Source organism: Oncorhynchus keta, chromosome 5 (assembly GCF_023373465.1).
Source record: "Oncorhynchus keta strain PuntledgeMale-10-30-2019 chromosome 5, Oket_V2, whole genome shotgun sequence".
NCBI lineage: Eukaryota > Metazoa > Chordata > Actinopteri > Salmoniformes > Salmonidae > Oncorhynchus > Oncorhynchus keta.
In genome coordinates, this window is record NC_068425.1 from 7,488,185 (window position 1) to 7,512,530 (window position 24,346).

General features: G+C 43.9%; 1 protein-coding gene across 2 annotated transcripts; it reads left to right on the top strand.

The window, feature by feature from the left end:
- The first annotated feature begins 3,421 nt into the window (after positions 1-3,421).
- LOC118384413 (antigen WC1.1-like) lies at positions 3,422-21,595 on the top strand. 2 transcript variants are annotated; one of them, XM_035770931.2, is made up of 8 exons: positions 3,422-3,691; positions 11,182-11,211; positions 11,614-11,934; positions 12,089-12,400; positions 12,696-12,992; positions 18,645-18,965; positions 19,211-19,279; positions 19,465-21,595. In XM_035770931.2, exons 1-8 carry the CDS (start codon positions 3,661-3,663, stop codon positions 19,719-19,721), a joined length of 1,638 nt encoding a protein of 545 aa, XP_035626824.1. In that variant the 5' UTR covers positions 3,422-3,660; the 3' UTR covers positions 19,722-21,595. The 2 variants fall into 2 exon arrangements, with proteins under 2 accessions (XP_035626824.1, XP_035626822.1); XM_035770929.2 differs by having other exon boundaries at positions 3,423-3,691; positions 19,142-19,279.
- Positions 21,596-24,346: the final 2,751 nt, after the last annotated feature.

The window sequence follows — 24,346 nt, forward strand, 5'->3', positions numbered from 1 at the left end:
GATCCTCATCTCTCCCAAGTGGTCATTCTCTCTTTCTCCCCTTAACCATCTGTCTATCGCCTCCTTTGAATTCCATGCTGTCACAGTTACCAGCCCTTTCAAGCTTAACATCCTTATCATTTATCGCCCTCCAGGTTCCCTCGGAGAGTTCATCAATGAGCTTGATGCCTTGATAAGCTCCTTTCCTGAGGACGGCTCACCTCTCACAGTTCTGGGCGACTTTAACTTCCCCACGTCTACCTTTGACTCATTCCTCTCTGCCTCCTTCTTTCCACTCCTCTCCTCTTTTGACCTCACCCTCTCACCTTCCCCCCCTACTCACAAGGCAGGCAATACGCTCGACCTCATCTTTACTAGATGCTGTTCTTCCACTAACCTCATTGCAACTCCCCTCCAAGTCTCCGACCACTACCTTGTATCCTTTTCCCTCTCGCTCTCATCCAACACTTCCCACACTGCCCCTACTCGGATGGTATCACGCCGTCCCAGCCTTCGCTCTCTCTCCCCCGCTACTCTCTCCTCTTCCATCCTATCATCTCTTCCCTCTGCTCAAACCTTCTCCAACCTATCTCCTGATTCTGCCTCCTCAACCCTCCTCTCCTCCCTTTCTGCATCCTTTGACTCTCTATGCCCCCTATCCTCCAGGCCGGCTGGTCCTCCCCTCCCGCTCCGTGGCTTGGAAATGGAGGAAAACTCGCCTCCCTGTGGACCTGGCATCCTTTCGCTCCCTCCTCTCTACATTTTCCTCTTCTGTCTCTGCTGCTAAAGCCACTTTCTTCCACTTTAAATTCCAAGCTTCTGCCTCTAACCCTAGGAAGCTCTTTGCCACCTTCTCCACCCTCCTGAATCCCCCTCTCCCTCCCCCTCCTCCCTCTCTGCAGATGACTTCGTCAACCATTTTGAAAAGAAGGTCGACGACATCCGATCCTCGTTTGCTAAGTCAAACGACACCGCTGGTTCTGCTCACACTGCCCTACCCTGTGCTCTGACCTCTTTCTCCCCTCTCTCTCCAGATGAAATCTTGCGTCTTGTGACGGCCGGCCGCCCAACAACCTGCCCGCTTGACCCTATCCCCTCCTCTTTTCTCCAGACCATTTCCGGAGACCTTCTCCCTTACCTCACCTCGCTCATCAACTCATCCCTGACCGCTGGCTACGTCCCTTCCGTCTTCAAGAGAGCGAGAGTTGCACCCCTTCTGAAAAAACCTACACTCGATCCCTCCGATGTCAACAACTACAGACCAGTATCCCTTCTTTCTTTTCTCTCCAAAACTCTTGAACGTGCCGTCCTTGGCCAGCTCTCCCGCTATCTCTCTCAGAATGACCTTCTTGATCCAAATCAGTCAGGTTTCAAGACTAGTCATTCAACTGAGACTGCTCTTCTCTGTATCACGGAGCGCTCCGCACCGCTAAAGCCTCTCTCTCCTCTGCTCTCATCCTTCTAGACCTATCGGCTGCCTTCGATACTGTGAACCATCAGATCCTCCTCTCCACCCTCTCCGAGTTGGGCATCTCCGGCGCGGCCCACGCTTGGATTGCGTCCTACCTGACAGGTCGCTCCTACCAGGTGGCGTGGCGAGAATCTGTCTCCTCACCACGCGCTCTCACCACTGGTGTCCCCCAGGGCTCTGTTCTAAGCCCTCTCCTATTCTCGCTATACACCAAGTCACTTGGCTCTGTTATAACCTCACATGGTCTCTCCTATCATTGCTATGCAGACGACACACAATTAATCTTCTCCTTTCCCCCTTCTGATGACCAGGTGGCGAATCACATCACTGCATGTCTGGCAGACATATCAGTGTGGATGACGGATCACCACCTCAAGCTGAACCTCGACAAGACGGAGCTGCTCTTCCTCCCGAATGATCTCGCCATCACGGTTGACAACTCCATTGTGTCCTTCTCCCAGAGCGCTAAGAACCTTGGCGTGATCCTGGACAACACCCTGTCATTCTCAACTAACATCAAGGCGGTGGCTCGTTCCTGTAGGTTCATGCTCTACAACATCCGCAGAATGACCCTGCCTCACACAGGAAGCGGCGCAGGTCCTAATCCAGGCACTTGTCATCTCCCGTCTGGTTACTGCTAGTCTCGCTGTTGGCTGGGCTCCCTGCCTGTGCCATTAAACCCCTACAACTCATCCAGAACGCCGCAGCCCGTCTGGTGTTCAACCTTCCCAAGTTCTCCCACGTCACCCCGCTCCTCCGCTCTCTCCACTGGCTTCCTGTTGAAGCTCGCATCCGCTACAAGACCATGGTGCTTGCCTACGGAGCTGTGAGGGAACGCACCTCAGTACCTCCAGGCTCTGATCAGGCCCTACACCCAAACAAGGGCACTGCGTTCATCCACCTCTGGCCTGCTCGCCTCCTACCACTGAGGAAGTACAGTTCCCGCTCAGCCCAGTCAAAACTGTTCGCTGCTCTGGCCCCCACGGTGGAACAAACTCCCTCACGACGCCAGGACAGCGGAGTCAATCACCACCTTCCGGAGACACCTGAAACCCCACCTCTTTAAGGAATACCTAGGATAGGATAAGTAATCCTTCTCACCCCCCCTCTTTTAAGATTTAGATGCACTATTGTAAAGTGACTGTTCCACTGGATGTCATAAGGTGAATGCACCAATTTGTAAGTCGCTCTGGATAAGAGCGTCTGCTAAATGACTTAAATGTAATGTAATGTAAATGATTTATAATTGTATGTATAGCTCCATCATTGTGTTTTATGGGTCTGATATTCTTGGTTTAAAAAATAAATGAAATGGGGTTTGTGGTGTTGAGCTCAGTGTTGTGTTGAGCTCAGTGTTGTGTTGAGCTCAGTGTTGTGTTGAGCTCAGTGTTGTGTTGAGCTCAGTGCTGTTTTGATTTTGCAAGATCATTCATTGTGTGATCTTCGACATACTTTCCGGCATTAGCATTAACACACATTGTGTGTTTTTAAATGTTGTTTCTTAACTCCGGGGGAGTTTTTACCTTTATTTAACTAATTCAAGTCAGTTAAGAACAAATTCTTACTTACAATGACAGCCTAAGAATAGTGGGTTAACTGCCTTGTTCAGGGCCAGAATGACAGCTCAGGGATTCAATCTAGCAACCTTTAGGTTACCGGCCCAATTCCCTAACCACTAGGCTACCTGTCCACTTTCAGAGCAGCATTTCAGTGGACCTGGGACTATGGTAGATCACGTTACAAGAACAAACACAAGATTCAGAGAACATTTAAGGGTTATACTACAATTTTTGTTTGGGGGGGGTGACTTATTTTTTACTTTCTGTGCATTTCTTATTGGCCCCTCAGTTAATATTCGTGTTTTATGGGTTTCATATTATTTGTAAAAAAAAAATGATGTTTGTGGCTTTGAGCTCAGTTTAGTGGAATTGGTGACCAGACCAGAGACTAAATACAGTAGTGGGCCAGGATTTCCTGTTTTGTGGCTGTGTGACTCTGAAAGTGTGTAGAAGATCACACATTGATCTTTTTTTACATGGATGTAGCATTGCCAGACCATGGTAATTTAACTCTCAATTTCGGTTCAGCAGAATTTTGGTTGTATTAATAGTTGAGTCCATTGTATTGTAACTTGAAAATCTGGGGTAAAAATTACTGCCAAGTATTGGTGAGAATCATACCTGATATTGGAGGACATTACAAGGATCAAGATGGGGACAATTCTACTCTTTATGGCATTAGGTGAGTCTTTGTGTATTACAGTAACTAAGTTGCCATAAAGGAAGGTCTTTCAAGTTCCTCACATGAATAAGAATAGACTCTATATATAGATTTGTATCTGTTGTCTCTGTGACTTCTGCTATATCCAAGTGCAGTATTATATTGTTCCTTTCTAGCTTAGCCTTGTTTCAATAGGCTATGATTTATGTACTGGATATTCTTATGACTGCAATGGAATTTTAACGTGCTAAATTTGTGGATTTTGGTCTCCATGAATTGATGATATTGCTCACGAGCGACTTGGTAGACAGTCACAAAATCAAACTGACCTATAACAAAGGATTCATTTCCAGTTCTCATGTCTGCTTTCTTGGCTCACACAACTGTGACTTCACTGTTAAATATATGTGTGCTTTGTGGACCTATACTGGTAAAAGTTGAGCAATTTTGCAATTATTAACTTTGATGGAAAATGTAGCAAAATAGGATCTTGAAACTGCGGTGAGGATAACTCCGGTCCATCTACGCAAAATATTACACTGATTAATTCCCTAGTGATATCATAGTTTACATATTTATTAATGGTCTAGAATCGTCTTTCAAGTCACACTTTTATTTGAAATGGCAAACCAAAGTTAAACAGGCATAGGGTTGGGGTCAATTTCAATTCTTGAATTAACTCATGAAGTTGAGAATTTACATTGTTGAAATTTTGAAATGAATTCAATCTTCAAGTTTTAGAATTGGAATTTAAGTGTTTGGACTGTTTTGAATTGGAATTCAATTAGAATTCAATTTTTGTACATTTCCCAGTTAATTGAATGAATGGGAAAGTTTTCAGACCCCTTCCCCTTTTCCACCTTTTATTACGTTACAGGCTTATTCTAAAATGTATTAAATAAAACATTTTCCTCATCAATCTACACAGAATACACTATATTGAAAAAGTGAAAACAGGTTTTTAGAATTTCTGCAAATGTATATAAAAGTAAAAAAACGATACCTTATTTACATAAGTATTCAGAACCTTTGCTATAAGACTCTAAATTGAGCTCAGGTGCACCCTGTTTCCATTGATCATCCTTGAGATGTATCTAGAACTTGATTTGAGTCCACTTGTGGGAAAGTCAATTAATTGGACATGATTTGGAAAGGCACACCCCTGTCTATATAAGGTCCTACAGTTGACAGTGCATGTCAGAGTAAACACCAAAACATGAGGCAGAAGGAATTGTCCGTACAGCTCCTAGTCAGGATTGTGTCGAGGCACAGATCTGGGGAAACGTACCAAAACATTTCTGCAGAATTGAAGGTCCCCAAGAACACAGGGACTCCATAATTCTTAAACGGAAAAAGTTTAGAACCACTAAAACACTTCCTAGAGCCAAACTCAGGGAGGTGACCAAGAACCCAATGCTAACTCTCACAGAGCTCCAGAGTTCCTCTGTGGAGATGGGAGAACCTTCCAGAAGGACAACCATCTATGCAGCACTCCAACAATGAGGCCTTTATGGTAGAGTGGCCAGAAGGAAGCCTCTCTTCAGTAAAAGGCACAAACATCCCGTTTGGAGTTTGCCAGAAGGCACCTAAGGGACTCCAAGACTATGAGAAACAAGATTCTCTGGTCTGATAAAACCAAGATTGAACTCTTTGGTCTGAATGCCTATCGTCACGTCTGGAGGAAACCTGGCACCCTCCCTACGGTGAAGCATGGTGATGGCAGCATCATGCTGCGGGGATTTTCTTCAGCGGCAGGGACTGAGTGACTAGTCAGGATCAACGTAAAGATGAACGGAACAAAGTACAGAGAGATCCTTGATGAAAACCTGCTCCAGAGCACTCAGGACCTCAGACTGGGGTGAAGGTTCACCTTCCAAAAGGACAAACAACCCTAACCACACAGCCAAGACAATGCAGGTGTGGCTTTGAAATGAATCTCTGAATGTTCTTGATTGGCCCAGCCAGAGCCCGATCAAACATCTCTGGAGAGATCTGAAAATAGCTCTGCAGCGACACTCCCCAAACAACCTGGCAGAGATTGAGAGGATCTTTTATTTTTATTTTATTTTTTTATTTCACCTTTATTTAACCAGGTAGGCTAGTTGAGAACAGGTTCTCATTTGCAACTGCGACCTGGCCAAGATAAAGCATAGCAGTGTGAACAGACAACACAGAGTTACACATGGAGTAAACAATTAACAAGTCAATAACACAGTAGAGAAAAAAAGGGGAGTCTATGTACAATGTGTGCAAAAGGCATGAGGAGGTAAGCGAATAATTACAATATTGCAGATTAACACTGGAGTGATAAATGATCAGATGATCATGTACAGGTAGAGATATTGGTGTGCAAAAGAGCAGAAAAGTAAATAAATAAAAACTGTGGGGATGAGGTAGGTGAAAATGGGTGGGCTATTTACCAATAGATTATGTACAGCTGCAGCGATCGGTTAGCTGCTCAGATAGCTGATGTTTGAAGTTGGTGAGGGAGATAAAATTCTCCAACTTCAGCGATTTTTGCAATTCGTTCCAGTCACAGGCAGCAGAGTACTGGAACGAAAGGCGGCCGAATGAGGTGTTGGCTTTAGGGATGATCAATGAGATACACCTGCTGGAGCGCGTGCTACGGATGGGTGTTGCCATCGTGACCAGTGAGCTGAGATAAGGCCTAGCATGGCCTTGTAGATGACCTGGAGCCAGTGGGTCTGGCGACGAATATGTAGCGAGGGCCAGCCGACTAGAGCATGCAAGTCGCAGTGGTGGGTAGTATAAGGTGCTTTAGTGACAAAACGGATGGCACTGTGATAAACTGCATCCAGTTTGCTGAGAAGAGTGTTGGAAGCAGTTTTGTAGATGACATCGCCGAAGTCGAGGATCGGTAGGATAGTCAGTTTTACTAGGGTAAGATTGGCAGCGTGAGTGAAGGAGGCTTTGTTGCGGAATAGAAAGCCGACTCTTGATTTGATTTTCGATTGGAGATGTTTGATATGGGTCTGGAAGGAGAGTTTGCAGTCTAGCCAGACACCTAGGTACTTATAGGTGTCCACATATTCAAGGTCGGAACCATCCAGTGTGGTGATGCTCGGGCATGCGGGTGCAGGCAGCGATCGGTTGAAAAGAATGCATTTGGTCTTACTAGCGTTTAAGAGCAGTTGGAGGCCACTGAAGGACTGTTGTATGGCATTGAAGCTCGATTGGAGGTTAGATAGCACAGTGTCCAATGACGGGCCGGAAGTGTATAGAATGGTGTCGTCTGCGTAGAGGTGGATCAGGGAATCGCCCGCAGCAAGAGCAACATCATTGATATACACAGAGAAAAGAATCGGCCCGAGAATTGAACCCTGTGGCACCCCCACAGAGACTGCCAAAGGACCGGACAACATGCCCTCCGATTTGACACACTGAACTCTGTCTGCAAAGTGATTGGTGAACCAGGCAAGGCAGTCATCCGAAAAACCGAGGCTACTGAGTCTGCCGATAAGAATATGGTGATTGACAGAGTCGAAAGCCTTGGCAAGGTCGATGAAGACGGCTGCACAGTACTGTCTTTTATCGATGGCGGTTATGATGTCGTTTAGTACCTTGAGTGTGGCTGAGGTGCACCCGTGACCGGCTCGGAAACCAGATTGCATAGCGGAGAAGGTACGGTGGGATTCGAGATGGTCAGTGACCTGTTTGTTGACTTGGCTTTCGAAGACCTTAGATAGGCAGGGCAGAATGGATATAGGTCTGTAACAGTTTGGGTCCAGGGTGTCTCCCCCTTTGAAGAGGGGGATGACTGCGGCAGCTTTCAATCCTTGGGGATCTCAGGGAAAGAGAGGTTGCAGGCAATGGCGGCGGATAGTTTCAGAAATAGAGGGTCCAGATTGTCAAGCCCAGCTGATTTATACGGGTCCAGGTTTTGCAGCTCTTTCAGAACATCTGCTATCTGGATTTGGGTAAAGGAGAACCTGGAGAGGCTTGGGCGAGGAGCTGCGGGGGGGCCGGAGCTGTTGGCCGAGGTAGGAGTAGCCAGGCGGAAGGCATGGCCAGCCGTTGAGAAATGCTTGTTGAAGTTTTCGATAATCATGGATTTGTCGGTGGTGACCGTGTTCCCTAGCCTCAGTGCAGTGGGCAGCTGGGAGGAGGTGCTCTTGTTCTCCATGGACTTCACAGTGTCCCAGAACTTTTTGGAGTTGGAGCTACAGGATGCAAACTTCTGCCTGAAGAAGCTGGCCTTAGCTTTCCTGACTGACTGCGTGTGTTGGTTCCTGACTTCCCTGAACAGTTGCATATCGCGGGGACTCTTCGATGCTATTGCAGTCCGCCACAGGATGTTTTTGTGCTGGTCGAGGGCAGTCAGGTCTGGAGTGAACCAAGGGCTGTATCTGTTCTTAGTTCTGCATTTTTTGAACGGAGCATGCTTATCTAAAATGGTGAGGAAGTTACTCTTAAAGAATGACCAGGCATCCTCAACTGACGGGATTAGGTCAATGTCCTTCCAGGATACCCGGGCCAGGTTGATTAGAAAGGCCTGCTCACAGAAGTGTTTTAGGGAGCGTTTGACAGTGATGGGGGTGGTCATTTGACTGCGGCACCGTAGCGGATACAGGCAATGAGGCAGTGGTCGCTGAGATCCTGGTTGAAGACAGCGGAGGTGTATTTGGAGGGCCAGTTGGTCAGGATGACGTCTATGAGGGTGCCCTTGCTTACAGAGTTAGGGTTGTACCTGGTGGGTTCCTTGATGATTTGTGTGAGATTGAGGGCATCTAGCTTAGATTGTAGGACTGCCGGGGTGTTAAGCATATCCCAGTTTAGGTCACCTAACAGAACAAACTCTGAAGCTAGATGGGGGGCAATCAATTCACAAATGGTGTCCAGGGCACAGCTGGGAGCTGAGGGGGGTCGGTAGCAGGCGGCAACAGTGAGAGACTTATTTCTGGAGAGAGTAATTTTCAGAATTAGTAGTTCGAACTGTTTGGGTATGGACCTGGAAAGTATGACATTACTTTGCAGGCTATCTCTGCAGTAGACTGCGACTCCTCCCCCTTTGGCAGTTCTATCTTGACGGAAGATGTTATAGTTGGGTATGGAAATCTCTGAATTTTTGGTGGCCTTCCTGAGCCAGGATTCCGACACGGCAAGGACATCAGGGTTAGCAGAGTGTGCTAAACCAGTGAGTAAAACAAACTTAGGGAGGAGGCTTCTGATGTTGACATGCATGAAACCAAGGCTTTTTCGATCACAGAAGTCAACAAATGAGGGTGCCTGGGGACATGCAGGGCCTGGGTTTACCTCCACATCACCCGCGGAACACCCGCAGAACAGAGAAGGAGTAGTATGAGGGTGCGGCTAAGGGCTATCAAAACTGGTCGCCTAGAGCGTTGGGGACAGAGAATAAGAGGAGCAGGTTTCTGGGCATGGTAGAATATATTCAGGGCATAATGCACAGAGTATGGTGGGGTGCGGGTACGGCGGAGGTAAGCCCAGGCTCTGGGTGATGATGAGAGAGGTTTTATCTCTGGACATGCTGGAGAAGAATGGGAGAAAATCCTCAAATACAGGTGTACCAAGTTTGTTGCGTCATACCCAAGAAGACTCGAGGCTGTAATCACTGCCAACGATGCTTCAACAAAGTACTAAGTAAAGGGGCTGAATACTTATGGAAATGTGATATTTCCCATTTCACCAGTTTTTTTCCATTAAAGGCGAAGGTCCAGGACCTGTGGTCTGCCTACTAAGGATGGAGGTTTTTCTCTCTCCTCGAGAAAGGTCCAGCTTGAGAGGTACAGCAGGATAAGAGGCTAAGAACGACGAGAGTGAGTGGGAGACAAGAAGCACCAGTGACTCTGTCAATAAAGAAGTGGTCAAATGATGCAGATGAGACAGACTGGAATATGATCCAGGATTCTTCCGATGGTATTGAGGAGTACACCACATCAGTCACTGGCTTCATCAATAAGTGCATTGATGACGTCGTCCCCACAGTGACTGTACATACATACCCCAACCAGACGCCATGGATTCCAGGCAATATCCAAACTGAGTTAAAGGGTAGAGCTGCCGCTTTCAAGGAGTGGGACTCAAACTCGGAAGCTGATAAGAAATCCCACTATGCCCTCCGACGTACCATCAAACAGGCAAAGCATCAATGCAGCACTAAGATTGAATCATACTAGACCGGCTCAGATGCTCGTCGGATGTGGCAGGGCTTGCAAACTATTGCAGACTACAAAGGGAAGCACAGGCGAGAACTGCCCAGTGACACGAGCCTACCAGATGAGCTAAATTACTTCTATGCTCGCTTCGAGGCAAGCAACACTGAAGCATGCATGAGAGCGTCAGCTGTTCCAAACAACTGTGTGATTGCGCTCTACGTTGCCGATGTGACTAAACCCTTTAAACAGGTCAACATTCATAAGGCCCAAGGGCTATATGGATTACCAGGACGTGTACTCCGAGTATGCGCTGACCAACTGGCAATTGTCTTCACTGACTTTTTCAACCTGTCCCTGACCGAGTCTGTAAAATTGATTCTCCCAATGGTAGCTGTCATGCCTGCTCCCGCTCTCCCTTTCCTGGGCTCGAGGGCGCCAGACTGCCTATCATTACGCACACCTGTCCCCTTCATTACGCGCACCTAAGCCTTATTGGACCCACCTGAACTCCATCATTATTTAGTTGGCTCTCCTTTATCTGTCTGCTTCCTCTGTTTATTCTCCGTGTTGGCATTGATGTCGTTATTTTGTCCCCTGTCCAGACGCTGTTCCTGTCCTGTTTCTTGTCCGTTATTTATTAAATGTTCTCCCTGTACCTGCTTTGTGCCTCCAGCGTCAATCCTCACAGGTAGCTATAGTGTAGCTGAATTTTTTACTCCAGTGTGAAGTAGCTGGTAGCAAGCTAAACTATATTTTCAGATTAGCTTCCTCAACACTGCTGACATTTTATACCAGGAACTAACATAAGTCAACATTAAGTGGAGAAACAATTTCACATAATAAAGTATTGAGAGTCATTAATTTGGCAGAAAGCAGGACTAGCTGATTTTTAAACAAAGGAATTAGGCCATTTTGTGTGAAACTGATACATTCTTTTATCTGTATACTAAACAGAAGTCTGTGAGAGTCGGGCAAATGTCAACCACAACAAGTTCACTAATGTACATGAGACACAGGGCAGTTTCAGGACAGTTTCAGGGAAGTTTCATAAAGGAAATCCTTGAACTCGATATAGACACAACTATCTGGCTTTACAGATGGTGTAAATACCACAACAGCATATGCAAATAATGTTTGCTTGCCTGGTTTATGTTTAAAATAGTTTATAAATATGTAAATAACTGTCTATATACAGCTTACTAACATTTACAAATATAGCAATAACAATTCATAAATGGTGAGAAAACTTACATATAAAAAATGTAGGATTTTTTAATTGACATTATTATAAGCTGTTATCCATTTACAAATGGCAACATCAGTAAATGTGTGTTTAATTGAAATGTTTTGGTTGTCTGTGTTTCTCCCCAACAGCTCATCAAATGGTCAAATCTTCATTGGCTGGTAAGTATTCCTGTGGGACGGCAGGTAGCTTAGTGGTTAAAGCGTTGGGCCAGTAACTGAAAGGTTGCTTGATCGAATCCCCGAGCTGACAAGGTAAAAATATGTAATTCTGCTCCTGAACAAGGCAGTTAACCCACCGTTCCTAGGCTGTCATTGTAAGTAAGGATTTGTTCTTACCTGACTTGCCTAATTAAATAAAAATATATATGTGAACACAAGTCTCAAAGGTGCTGTTAAAGTCCAAAAAGGTTAATTAACATTTACATTTACATTTAAGTCATTTAGCAGACGGTCTTGAAACCAATTTTAATAGAACACTTTTGACAACTGGCCGTGTTAAATTGCATATTTGCTTATTAATCATTCATAATTTTTCCTATCATCTCTTTTCCTCTTTGTGAGCTGGTGAAGAGATCAGGCTGGTCAATGGCACTAGTCGCTGCTCTGGGACAGTGGAGATTCTTTACGAGGGCCAGTGGGGAAGAGTGTGTGGTCAGAAGTGGGACATCGACGATGCCAATGTGGTGTGTGGCCAGCTGGGCTGTGGGAGGGCTGTGAGTGTCCAAAGTAGTGTCCACTTAGGTCAGGGTAGTGGTGGCAGGCCGACTTGGCTGGATGATGTTGGGTGTAAAGGCAGTGAGAGCTCCCTCACAGAATGCTCACATGGAGGATTGAAACACCATGACTGTTTACAGTCTCAAGATGCCAAAGTTGTCTGCTCAGGTAAAAGTCCCTCTGTGTTGCTATTGTGGTTAATGAAAGTCAAAATACAATGATTATATGTGTGTCAACTTGGCAATGATTTAGTTGAATATACTGAGATGCATTTATTTTCTCCCACATTGTCAAATGTTTAAAATGTTTCTTTAATTCCTAGTGAAACATAATATCAGACTGGTCAATGGGAGTGACCTCTGCTCTGGGAGGGTGGAGGTCTATCAAATTGGTCACTGGCGAACCGTGTGTGATGACATATGGGATTTGAATGACTCTGCTGTGGCATGCAGACAGCTTGGCTGTGGGAGAGCTGTTAGTGCCCCAGAGAGGGCTTACTTTGGTCCGGGCAGTGGGCCCATCTGGCAGGATGATGTTGCCTGCTCTGGCAGTGAGTGCTCCATCACACAGTGCCCACACACAGGAGGAACACATAACTGTCATCATGGTAACGACGCAGGTGTTATTTGTTCAGGTAAGGGAGTCTCTTTTCCTTGTCTAGACTTGAGTTTTGGTTTGAATGGTTTGAATTGTGCAAAAATGTCTCATCAGAGAGAAAATCCTAAAAAGCATATTACTGCAGTATTATAGCCTGCTCTGCCACCTAGTGGAGACTGTTGCACAAAGAATCTTAACCCATGCCAGACTTGGTGCTATGTGACCAGATGGGGGCAGCCTAGATCAGAGCAGGTGTCTAATACAGTATGAAGACCCAGTAGATTGGTTGTGATTACTGTTGCCTAACTAAACTACATGTCTTTGACCAACAGGTGTTGTCTTGCAGATGCCTTCACTCTCCACAAACCAATCATATTCTGCCTTATTGCAAGGAGAGGAGGTCCAACTCACCTGCACTCTTCCATCCCGTATCCTCTGTAATGCTGTGGAGTTCATCTTCTATCTGAATGGAGAATCCATCATGACCGTGACCGTTGGATCCTCACAGCCCAGGGCTACTTTAACAAAGTTTAAGATGGATGCTTCACACCAGGGCAGTTACCGCTGTCTCTACAGAACCCTCTCCAACAGCCAAGCCATCAGCTCCCCTTACAGCAACTTTACTAAAGGTGAGGTGGTAGTTGGTAAACAAGTGTTGCTTAATCTGGCACAAAATCAAAGGTCTGACTGCATGGAGATGTTTGGGAAATGGTCACTACAGGGGACCATGTTGTGGGTGTTACATGGGAAAGAGGGTATATCTGACCTCCATCATCTACGATGTGACAATGGTTAATCAAATCTCCCCATTTCTGCCCATTTGTTTTGCACAATTTTGCAGGCCTTCTCATACAGCTGCAACTGTATATGCATTTGCAAATCAAGACCTTTCTTGATTTGGGCTCTGGGATGGTGCAACTGCTGAGAATCTGAGTCTATGGTTGTTGTGGGGGAAAGGGGTTGAGTGTGTGAGTGTGTATCCCACAACTCTTGCGAGGGAGTAAAAGATGTTAGAGACAATACAGGATGATTCACAATAACTGCTTGCCATACTGTCATTTTGGTAATGGTGAGACTGGTGAGAGGTAAAAAATCATTTGCATAAATTACTACAATTATTAATAGCTAATTATGGAAAATAAGAAACAGGATTTTAAAATATATAGAGATTTTTTGATGGCTACATAAAATAGAAATCGAGGTGAGGGCGATGGAAATGCGTTTGGCGGTTGATCTGCCTCTCGTCTGCGGGTGGCACTGTGCTCTTTTCGAAGGATATAGGTCCCAGTCTCTCCGGGGCTGTGGGATCCGGGGGTTGGTCTGCCGGGCATTGGGATGACAACCCAACTCGGGATGAGTAGGGGTTTTAGCGGGTGGAATTGGAGGTTTATTTATTAGCAATGCAAATATTGTGGTACAGCTACATAGACACTCATTTATCATGTTACTTTTTAATGGTACGTTTACAAACATATATTTAGGTAGCCCTTTTCCAACCTGTCTTTGTGGGAAGTTGACTTTGTTTATGGCACATAGCCTCTAGCGCCCCGGTTTGTTTTGTTCGGCGTCTTTTCTAAATGAAAGAATATGTACGCCCACCACGCTACACCTTGGTCCAGTTCTTTCAACGGCCGTGACAGAACTTCCCACCACAAACGGACCAAGCAGCGTGGTAAGGAGGACTGGACATGGGAGGACATCCTAAATGGCAAGGGCTCCTGGACATGGGAGGAGATCCTGGCGGGAAAGGATCGCCTGTCGTGGGAGCAGCTGGAAGCAGAGAGCAAGGTGGAGGCAGCGAGAAAGTGCTTACCGTGGCGAGCATGTGACTAGTCAGGCACCGTGCTATGGGGTGATGGGCACGGTGTCTCGAGTGAGCATTCACAGGCCGGTGTGCTCTGTGCCAGCGTCCCGCATTTGCCGGGTGGAAGTGGGCATCCAGCCAGAACAGGTTGTGCCAGCTCTGCGCTCGAGACCGCCAGTCGCCTCCACGGCCCAGTCTATCCGGTACCTCTGCCAAGAACTAAGCCTCCTGTATGTCTCCCCAACCTGGTGAGTCCTGTGCCTGCTCCCAGAGCCAGGCCTCCCATGTGTCTCTCCACTCCAGTGATCCATGGCAAGAAGCCTACAGTGATGAGCCATGGCACGAAGCCTCCAGTGATGATCCATGGCACGAAACCTCCAGTGTGGATCCATTGCAAGAAACCTCCAGTGAGGATCCATTGCAAGAAGCCTCCAGTGATGATCCATTGCAAGAAGCCTCCAGTGAGGATCCATTGCAAGAAACCTCCAGTGAGGATCCATTGCAAGAAACCTCCAGTGAGGATCCATTGCAAGAAGCCTCCAGTGATGATCCATGGCACAAAGCCTCCAGTGATGATCCATGGCAAGAAGCCTCCAGTGATGATCCATGGCACGAAGCCTCCAGTGATGATCCATGGCACGAAGCCTCCAGTGATGATCCATGGCACAAAGCCTCCAGTGATGATCCATGGCACGAAGCCTCCAAAGAGTAGTTATGGCACAAAGCCTTCAACGACGGCCTCCAGTCCGGAGCCTCCAGAGACGGCCTCCAGTCTGGGGCCCGCAGCGAGGGTGCCCACTTCGGGGCCCGCAACGAGGGTGCCCACTTCGGGGCCCGCAACGAGGGTGCCCAGTCTGGGGCCCGCAGCGAGGGTGCCCAGTCCGGGGCCCGCTACGAGGGTCCACAGTCCGGGGTCGGTGACGAGGGTCCCCGCACCAGAGGTGCCACCAAAGTGGGGTGAGCCAGTGGTGGAGCGGGGTCTGCTTCCGGCACCTGAGCCGCCACAGCGGACAGATGCCCACCCAGACCCTCCCCTATAGGTTCAGGTTTTGCGTCTGGAGTCTGCACCTTTGGGGGGCGGGTACTGTCACACCCTGAACTTAGAGATCCTTTTTATGTCTCTATTTGTTTTGGTCGGGGTGGGTATTCTACGTTATATTATTTGTATTTCTGTGTTTTGGCCGGGTAGGGTTCTCAATCAGGGACAGCTGTCTATCATTGTCTCTGATTGAGAACCATACTTAGGTAGCCCTTTTCCCACCTGTCGTTGTGGGAAGTTGACTTTGTTTATGGCACATATCCTCTAGCTTCATGGTTTGATTTGTAGTGTTTTGTTCGGCGTCTTTTCTAAATAAAATAATATGTACGCTCACCACGCTGCACCTTGGTCTAGTTCTTTCAACGGCCGTGACACACTTAAGGAAATCGTGATTGTCGTTTTGGAATTAGTGGATATATGGAAGCTTAAATACACTGACCTAGTGAGATATACATGGTGGAGGCTTAATTAAGCTAGTCGTCTTGTTTACTTTCTTATGTCATTCTCTCTGGCACCAAAAGTGTTGATAGGGGACAGAATGTGGCAAGATCATCACATAGTTGGCATATATATTAATCTTACAGAATTTTCACGTGGGCGAGGATTTTGGAAATTGAACCAAAGCCTACTGCATGATAACTTGTTTATAACTAGGACAGAATAATTTATAACTTATTTTTTCCAACATAAAATAGGTACAGCAGATCCCCTTATTGTATGGGACACTTTTAAATGTGCCTTTAGGGGCCATGCAATTCAGTACTCATCTATAAAACAAAATAAATGTAGATCTAACAGTACAGATAGATAGCAATAAAAACTGTACCATAGAGGCACAGAATAAGTTTGAGGAAAAAGTAATGGAGAAAATTATTCAAGAAAGATCCAGTGTAATATATTATAAAAAATAAAGCGAACTGGATGGAATATGGGGAAAAATTAACCAAATTCTTTTTCAATCTTCAACATAGAAATGCTACATTTTAAAAAATTAAAACTTGCTACAAATGAAGGAGTCACACATGATTCACCGAATGATATTTTGAAAGAGGAAGTAAAGTACTTTAAGAATATGTTTTCGTTTCAGTTTCCGCTAACCGAAGCTAATTGTATGGATTTTCTTCCTATTAATAATGTAGAATTAACATCTGTACAGAAATACTAATGTGAGAGACGGAATCTAAAACAAAAATCCAGAAAATCCCATTGTATGATTTTTAAGTAATTAATTAGCATTTTATTGCATGACATTAATTACTTAAAAATCATACAATGTGATTTTCTGGATTTTCGTTTTAGATTCCATCTCTCACAGTTGAAGTGTACCTATGATAAAAATTATAGACCTCTACATGCTTTGTAAGTAGGAAAACCTGCAAAATCGGCAGTGTATAAAATACTTGTTCTACCCACTGTGTATATATATATATATATATATATATATATATATATATATATATATATCCAGTCCATTTAAAAAATTGGAGGCCTCTGACACCAAAAATTCTAGCTAAATGCTTGGTGCATAGAATTAAGAAGTTATTGTCAGATATTATTCATCCTAATCAGAATTTTTTTCATGGACGAATCATTGGAGATAATGTAAGACAAGCACTGGAAACAATAGAATACTATGAAATATCAGGGAAACCAGTCATGGTTTTCATAGCTGATTTTGAAAAGGCTTTTGATAAAGTGCGATTGTATTGTATATATAAATGCCTAGAATATTCCAATTTTGGAGAATCGCTTATAAAATGGGTTAAAGATATGTATAGTAGTAACCCTAGGTGTAAAATAGTAAATTATGGCTACATCTCAGAAAGTTTTAAACTGTCAAGAGGAATAAAACAAGGTTGTCCACTATCGACATGTATTTATTATTGCCATTGAAATGTTAGCTGTTAAAATAGGATCAAACAATAATATTAATGGATTAGATAGCCGTGGCTTAAAAACAAAGGTGTCATTGTACGCTGATGATTCGTATGTTCTTTTAAACCCACAATTAGAATCCCTCCACAGCCTCAAAGGGGGATCTAGATACTTTTGCTAACCTCCCTGGATTAAAACCAAATTTTGATATTACGTATTGGATCACAAAAAAATACAACTTTTACATTACCATGTAGTTTACCAATAAAATGGTCTGACGGGGATGTGGACGTACTCGGTATACATATCCCGAAAGAAAGAAATGATCTCACTCCAATACATTTTATATAAAGTTAGCAAAAATAGATAAGATCTTGTTACCATGGAAAGGAAAATACCTATCTTTTTGTGGAAAAATCACCCTGATTAACTCTTTAGTCATATCACAGTTTACCTATTTGCATATTGTCAAGGTAAATGGTGAAAGGAGTCAGGTGCAGGAGAGCTGAGATGTGTGGACAAGGTATTTAATACAAGACAACACAAGTATAAACACAATACTACGGTGCGGGAAAAATACCGGTACCACGAAATAAACGGGCGTAATAACAAAACCCGGCAACAAAGTATCAGCCGTCAGTAACAGCCTGAACAATAGAACAAACCTGCACACAAACATGGGGGAAACCAGAGGGTTAAATAATGAACATGTAATGGGGGAATTGAAACCAGGTGTGTAGAAAACAAAGACAAAACAAATGGAAAATGAAAAGTCTTAAAGTAATGATGGACTGTTGTTTCTCTTTGGTTATTTGAGCTGTTCTTGCCATAATACGGACTTGGTCTTTTACCAAATTGGGCTATCTTCTGTATACCCCGCTACCTTGTCACAACAGAACTAATTGGCTCAAACGCATTAAGAAGGAAAGAAATTACACAAATTAACTGAACACAGCACACCTGTTAATTTAAGTGCATTCCAGGTGACAACCTCATGAAGCTGGTTGAGAGAATGCCAAGCGTGTGCAAAGCTGTCATCAAGGCAAAGGGTGGCTACTTTGAAGAATTTCAAATATAAAATACATTTTGATTTGTTTAACACTTTTTGGTTACTACATGATTTCATGTGTTATTTCATAGTTTTGACATCTTCACTATTCTACAATGTCGAAAATAGTAAAAATGAAGAGAACCTTGAATGGGTAAGTGTTGTAAAGCTTTTGACTTTAATTGTAGGTGAATTTGTCCCAATACCTTTGGTCCCCTAAAATGGGGACGTTGTACAGAAGTGCTGTCATTTCTAAACTGTTCACCCGATATGGATGAATAAACCCTCAAGTTAAAGTGGACAGTCTGCACTTTAACCTCATATTCATTGTATCATTTCAAATCCAAAGTGCTGGAGTACAAAGCCAAAACATTTGTCACTGTATATATATAAAATTCAGAGCATTGATAGGGACGAGAGACTGATTACCTTGTCCATCACACACATATTTCTTAGTCAGAAGGTGTGAATATGGAATCACATGACTTTCAAATTGCTGTTTACTTTCTTCCCAGTGGTCCTGCTACAGCCCAACATCTCTCTCAGTCCTCCAAATGGAGGGATGTTTTGGGAACCTCAGGGGCCAGAGGTGGTTAGGGGACACAGCTTCTCCATCACCTGCTCCATTCAGCCACAGTATCCTGGAGGCCTCTTCTATCTGGACTTCTCTGGGTCCAACATGACTGAAACTAAGCCAGCAGTCAACCACTCTGCCTCCTTCCACTTCCCTGTTGCAGAGTATACAGACCAGGGGAACTACAGCTGCAGCTATGTAGTCAACATCTCTAACTGGTCATTCAGGTCGGCTAATAGTGAACTAGCTGTCACCATTAGAGGTAAAGTAAAACATGCTAAAAAAAACACATTTAAAATTGTGAGAGAAGAATCATAGTATTGTAAGATTTATAATCCTTCATGTCACTTTTTTTGTTTGTTTTTATATCCTATGAATTTGCCATCTACAAGTCTTGATCTGTAGATCTAAACCTTAAAATACCTACATTTTCTTCAGTGTTCATGGTCCCCATCATTGTCTCTGGAGGGACTGGTGGGGTAGGACTGCTAATTCTGCTTCTTCTAGTCATCTGTCTAGTCAGCTGGAGGAGGAGGATGAACAGAAAGCCATCTACAGAGGCTGGCCAGAGAGAATGTAAGTGATATCACTATACTGTAAACTCAAAGGCTGAATATGAACTTGATTTATGCCTTGAGCCTGACAAGTTAAGCAGCATCTCAAATTCGGCCCAAATACTTTTGAAATCATTTTCTTTGTAAGGCTTTTTCACCCTTGAGTTTGCCGTTACGAATATTCATGAGTGAACTGTTATGCAACAGGTATTGACAACAGACACAACAGAGAGGAGGACAACGAAGAGGAAGAGGACTATGTTAATGTTGAAAACGTCTGTTACCAGAGAGGTCTGGAGGATGCAAAGAAAAATGAGAAGGAAAAAGGGCACAGCTATGGGAAATCAGAGGATGTCTATGACAACGAGGACGGAAACACTCAAAGAAATGGTGTTAGTGGGGGGTCTCATGAGAAAATTAACAGTGAAGATGATGAAGGTGATTATGTTAATGTCTCTGCTTAGGACAATGCTGTAGCACAGGCAGGTGTGTCAGTTGGGTATAGCTTTAAGAACAAAAAGTTAAAAGTAGGCTACAAAAAAAGTTGACTAAAATCATTAAAACCCACCATTAAAATGCAACGTCTGTTTAGAGTATCTATGGGCTGGCTTTAGGACTACGCAGCAATTAGCTCGGAGGGCCTGTGTGCCTTTCTCTCAGCATTGAGCAGAGACACTACCCAACAGCTTGCTTGAGGTCAACCTATTTAGGCAGTTCGCCGATTTGATGTCGGCATTTGAACTCGGGCCTTGTAAGCCTCACAGCCAGTTTTATGCACCTGCTACTTATACATTGATGTCGGCATAAGCGGCGCATCCGGTAGGCTAGGGGAAGATACGCTTGGCCTAATGTCAATAGAATGACATTTCCAAAATTAGCTATATAATTACTTGTGCCTTATACAGAAATAAATAACATTACAAATACTACACCATATGATTTGACCATAGAGATTCATTAGCTTCTTTTAAAAATTAGCTGTTTTTATTGAAATTAGGAATTTGGGCAGCAGGCGGAAAATAGCCTACAAAATAGTTGATTGTTGAGTTGCAGCAGTACGTGGAAAGAAGTTTAGTAGGCTTAGGCCGATCTCAATATTTCAAAATACAATCACGGGAAAAACATAGTTTAGAAAGCAAATGGCTATTGCTGAGAAGAAAAGGCTCTAATTTGTCTTCTCACGTCCCCATTTGAGTAAACAGTAGCCTCTTATTGGCACCAGAGGAGAGTAACAACCATATCCCCAATGAGTGCACCACATTCACTTGCCTTTATCATGGGATCCCCAAACATTTGGGGAGACTAATTCCCTCCTCCAGGCTAGATGGATGTGATATTGTAGAATTGGTGACTCTCCTTTTTCTAGGCCTAGATTAGATAGTTACATAGTTGATAGTTGTTTTTACTCATCTGTTTGTGAGTGTCAGCAGAGTAGGCTACTAATTTTTGTCATATTGAAAAATATGTTGCTTATTCCTCCAGTCATATAAAGTGTATTAGAATTGCATAAAATGTGTTTAGAAAAAGGCAAAGAAAGGAGACGAAACGTCTCTGTTTAATCCTACACTATGTCATTACGCGCTCAGAAATGCATTGTTCAGAATGATCTGTTTTGCTTACAGTGATCGAGTTATGTGATTAACCTAAATTATGACTGAAATCTACTCATCACATTAGCAATAGTAGCATATATTGCATTAGTCTGCAAATGCGATAGTAGATGCATGAAATTCCTTTATGACACTGAACAAAAAATGCAACAATTTCTAAGATTTTACTGAGTTACAGTTTATCTAAGGAAAACAGTCAATTGAAATGAATGAATGAATTAGGCCCCAATCTATGGATTTCACATCACTGGGAATACAGATATTTTAACCCCTGTGTGGTGTTTTTGTTATTCACCCAACGTTTGCGAGTCTGATGGCCCCACAACGCTATTGTTTTTTTAAAACAATACAGCCATAACAATTTAGGTAAAAATACTCAATACTTAGATGTTGATGTCACGTTCTGACCTTTATTTCCTTTGTTTTGTCATTATTTAGTATGGTCAGGGCGTGAGTTGGGGTGGGCAGTCTATGTTTGTTTTTCTATGATTTGGGTATTTCTATGTTTTGGCCTAGTATGGTTCTCAATCAGAGGCAGGTGTCATTAGTTGTCTCTGATTGAGAATCATACTTCGGTAGCCTGGGTTGCACTGTTTGTTTGTGGGTGATTGTCTATGTTGATGGCTTGTTTCAGCGCAGTTCACATTAGCTTCACGGATGTTATTTTGTTTACTGTTTTTGTATAGTGTTTCAGTGTTTTCTTTATTAAAATGAATGATGAACACCTACCACGCCGCATTTTGGTCCTCCGATCCATCTCGCCTCTCCTCTTCAGATGAAGAGGAGGACGACCGTGACAGTTGACTTATATCAATTACAAACAAAGACAGCATACATGGTTCAAATTTGGCATTTATCCCTGGTAGATCACATGTATCAATAACAGCACGATTTGTTTTATTAGACAATCAAGACATTGGTGGAATAAATCATGTTTATCTTGAACAAACATAAAAGAAACAAGGTTTTCATCACTATCGATGTTTGTTGCTTTGAATTGAACAAATTGGAAAGGCAAATTTTACGTAGTATTTTATGGAAATTATAAATTGTCCTATTGAACACAAATTAAGGCCGATCTACACACCACATGAGGGACAGAGTTTTACTGCGTGTGTGTGTGTTGCAAATGTATTTCTTGCACTTGATGCATGTGTACTGTGTCTTCCTGTCCTTCTTGGGTCCACACACATCGCAGCGCTTCTTCTTGTTGCTAACGGCTGCAATATAGAATGATGAAAACACTTAGTTCAGGAATTTGACTAACATCTCACTCACATATATAGTTACAGCAGGCTAAGGCAGGAGAGTCAGACACACACATACAACATCATCACTCACACTTACTTCTGGTATTGGAGTTGTTGGTTCTGTGGGCCGGGCAAATGGGGCACCAGCATCCTCCACCTGAATCTTCCTCACGACGGCTGCAGAAGCTGGGGTCCTTGGGATATGTTGCCTCCTCTGGAGAAAGAGCCATCTCCTCTGGAGCTTCCCTCTGTTCTAATCTAGGTTCAATGCCATCCAGATGACAAACGCATTGTACACCAAATGTTGAAGAATATCACAAGTGGCCAGCGTAGGGTTCTTCTTTTGCAGCTGTAGCCAATCACCAGCTTGTCTAAATTGTCCACCCCTCCTTTTGTGGCATTGTAATCCATTATGATTTCTGGATTTTGATGTTCCTGGTCACAGATTCTCCCATCCCTATGCAGTGTATTCATGTTTATCACATTTCTGCCTTTCTTTGGCACGAAGGACATTAGCAATGTGTCTGACGTGAACACAAACTTAGAGGAATTGATAGGTCTCTTCTGTGTATTCATCAGCTGAGGTGGGAGAACTGGCTTTTTTTCATACTGTTCCTACCATCGTCAGCTTCCTCTTGAGGAGCTCCTGTCCCATCTTGTGCAAAGTAAAAACAGTTATTGCATGTGATGTTGTGGCCACGGAGTCCCTGTGTCACGTCCAGGACAACCCGTATCCCTTGGTTCTTCTCAGGGACTCCTCTAGCTGGGTTCTCCATATAATCTTGCAAGTTCCACTCATATGATGAAGCAGTATCAAAGGCAGCCAAGATCTTGATTCGATATTTTGCGGGTTTAGATGGTATGTACTGCCTGAAGAGGCATCGGTCTCTAAATGGCATAAGCTCCTCATCAACAGTAACGTTGGGCCCAGGGTTATAAAACAGGGGAAGGCGGTCCACCCAATTGTCCCACACTGACCTGATTGCAGCTAGCTTGTCTCTCTGCTGCGAAGCTGGTCTGGTGTCTCGGTTATCGAAGCAGATAATCCTGGAAATAATGTGGAAGATTTCCAGAAACATTTCCGAGAGATTCTGTGGATTCCCCCATTGGATCTGAAAACACCAGCAAGAATATAAACCCCAAAGTATGCATGTAAATTAGTTTGGTCCATCTCCTTCCATCTCTCTCCAAAACTTGCCTTCCCTCCAAATTAGTGCGGTCCAGAATGATTTTCCGGATGGTGTCTGAGATGAACAGTTCAAAAGAAGACTTTTTGTCCTGCACAGGAGTAACCACCATCCGCATCGGCCCTGGTTGCATCCTTATAACATTCTCCGCCTGCAGGCTACTGATGAGCTGGTAGCTGATGGGCTGGTCCTAGGGCTGGCTGAGGGTCAATCTCATCCTCTTCTTCCAACTCACTGTCAGACTTCGAATTGACAGAGACATGATCCTCGTATTTGGAAAATTCTTCTTCTTCCAAAGTGGAAGACGCTCCTTCCACACTAGTTTCCCACTCTGCAAAAAAAATTCTAAGGCCCTCTGAGCAGAGATTATGTTTGCCATACTGATTGATTGTAGTAAGGAGCCACACATGCAAAGCTATTTATTTGTTGTGTCCCTCCCCCAATTTGCACCTGGCTGGGGTAGAGTGTGGGAAAATACTGCATTATTTTACAATGTATTGAAATAATGTAGTGTAATAACATTGTGCAGGTTCCCGTGAGACAATGTGTAGTTTCACACACTACAAAGGGTAAAGAGTGCGAGAAAAGCGGGAGGCAGGGAAAGGCAGGGAGACAGGTTCTTGTTGCTGTGTTGAAACAGCAGGCACAGGGAGGAGGAAGACAGAGTGAACGCACACATCAAAACTTTTAGATTAATTTTTACTTGTTTTCACCTACACACACACTTTTGTTACCCTGGGGTCCAGTGGACCCGAACACCACATATATATATATATATATATATATATATATATATATATATATATATATATATATATATATATATGTGTGTAGGGGGGTGCACAGTGGGCACTCAATCAAAATGTGTTATTTTACATGTTCTTCACAGAAATTAGCCAAGGCCAATGAGTCTCAGGATAAAATTGTATAATTTTTATTTTAATAAACATTGAAAATGGGTCCCACAGACCCGAACACCACACAAGGGTTAAAGAAAAGTAGGGGCCTGGATCAGAAAACCAGTCAGTATCTGGTGGGACCA

What these genes read in the sequence shown, in the direction of transcription:
- LOC118384413 (XM_035770929.2), top strand. Translation starts at nt 3,661, where the DNA reads ATGGGGACAATTCTACTCTTTATGGCATTAG. An exon ending in CGCAGGTGTTATTTGTTCAG is followed by an intron (nt 12,401 to 12,695) that starts GTAAGGGAGTCT and finishes TTTGACCAACAG; the next exon opens with GTGTTGTCTTGCAGATGCCT. An exon ending in TTACAGCAACTTTACTAAAG is followed by an intron (nt 12,993 to 18,644) that starts GTGAGGTGGTAG and finishes CTTTCTTCCCAG; the next exon opens with TGGTCCTGCTACAGCCCAAC.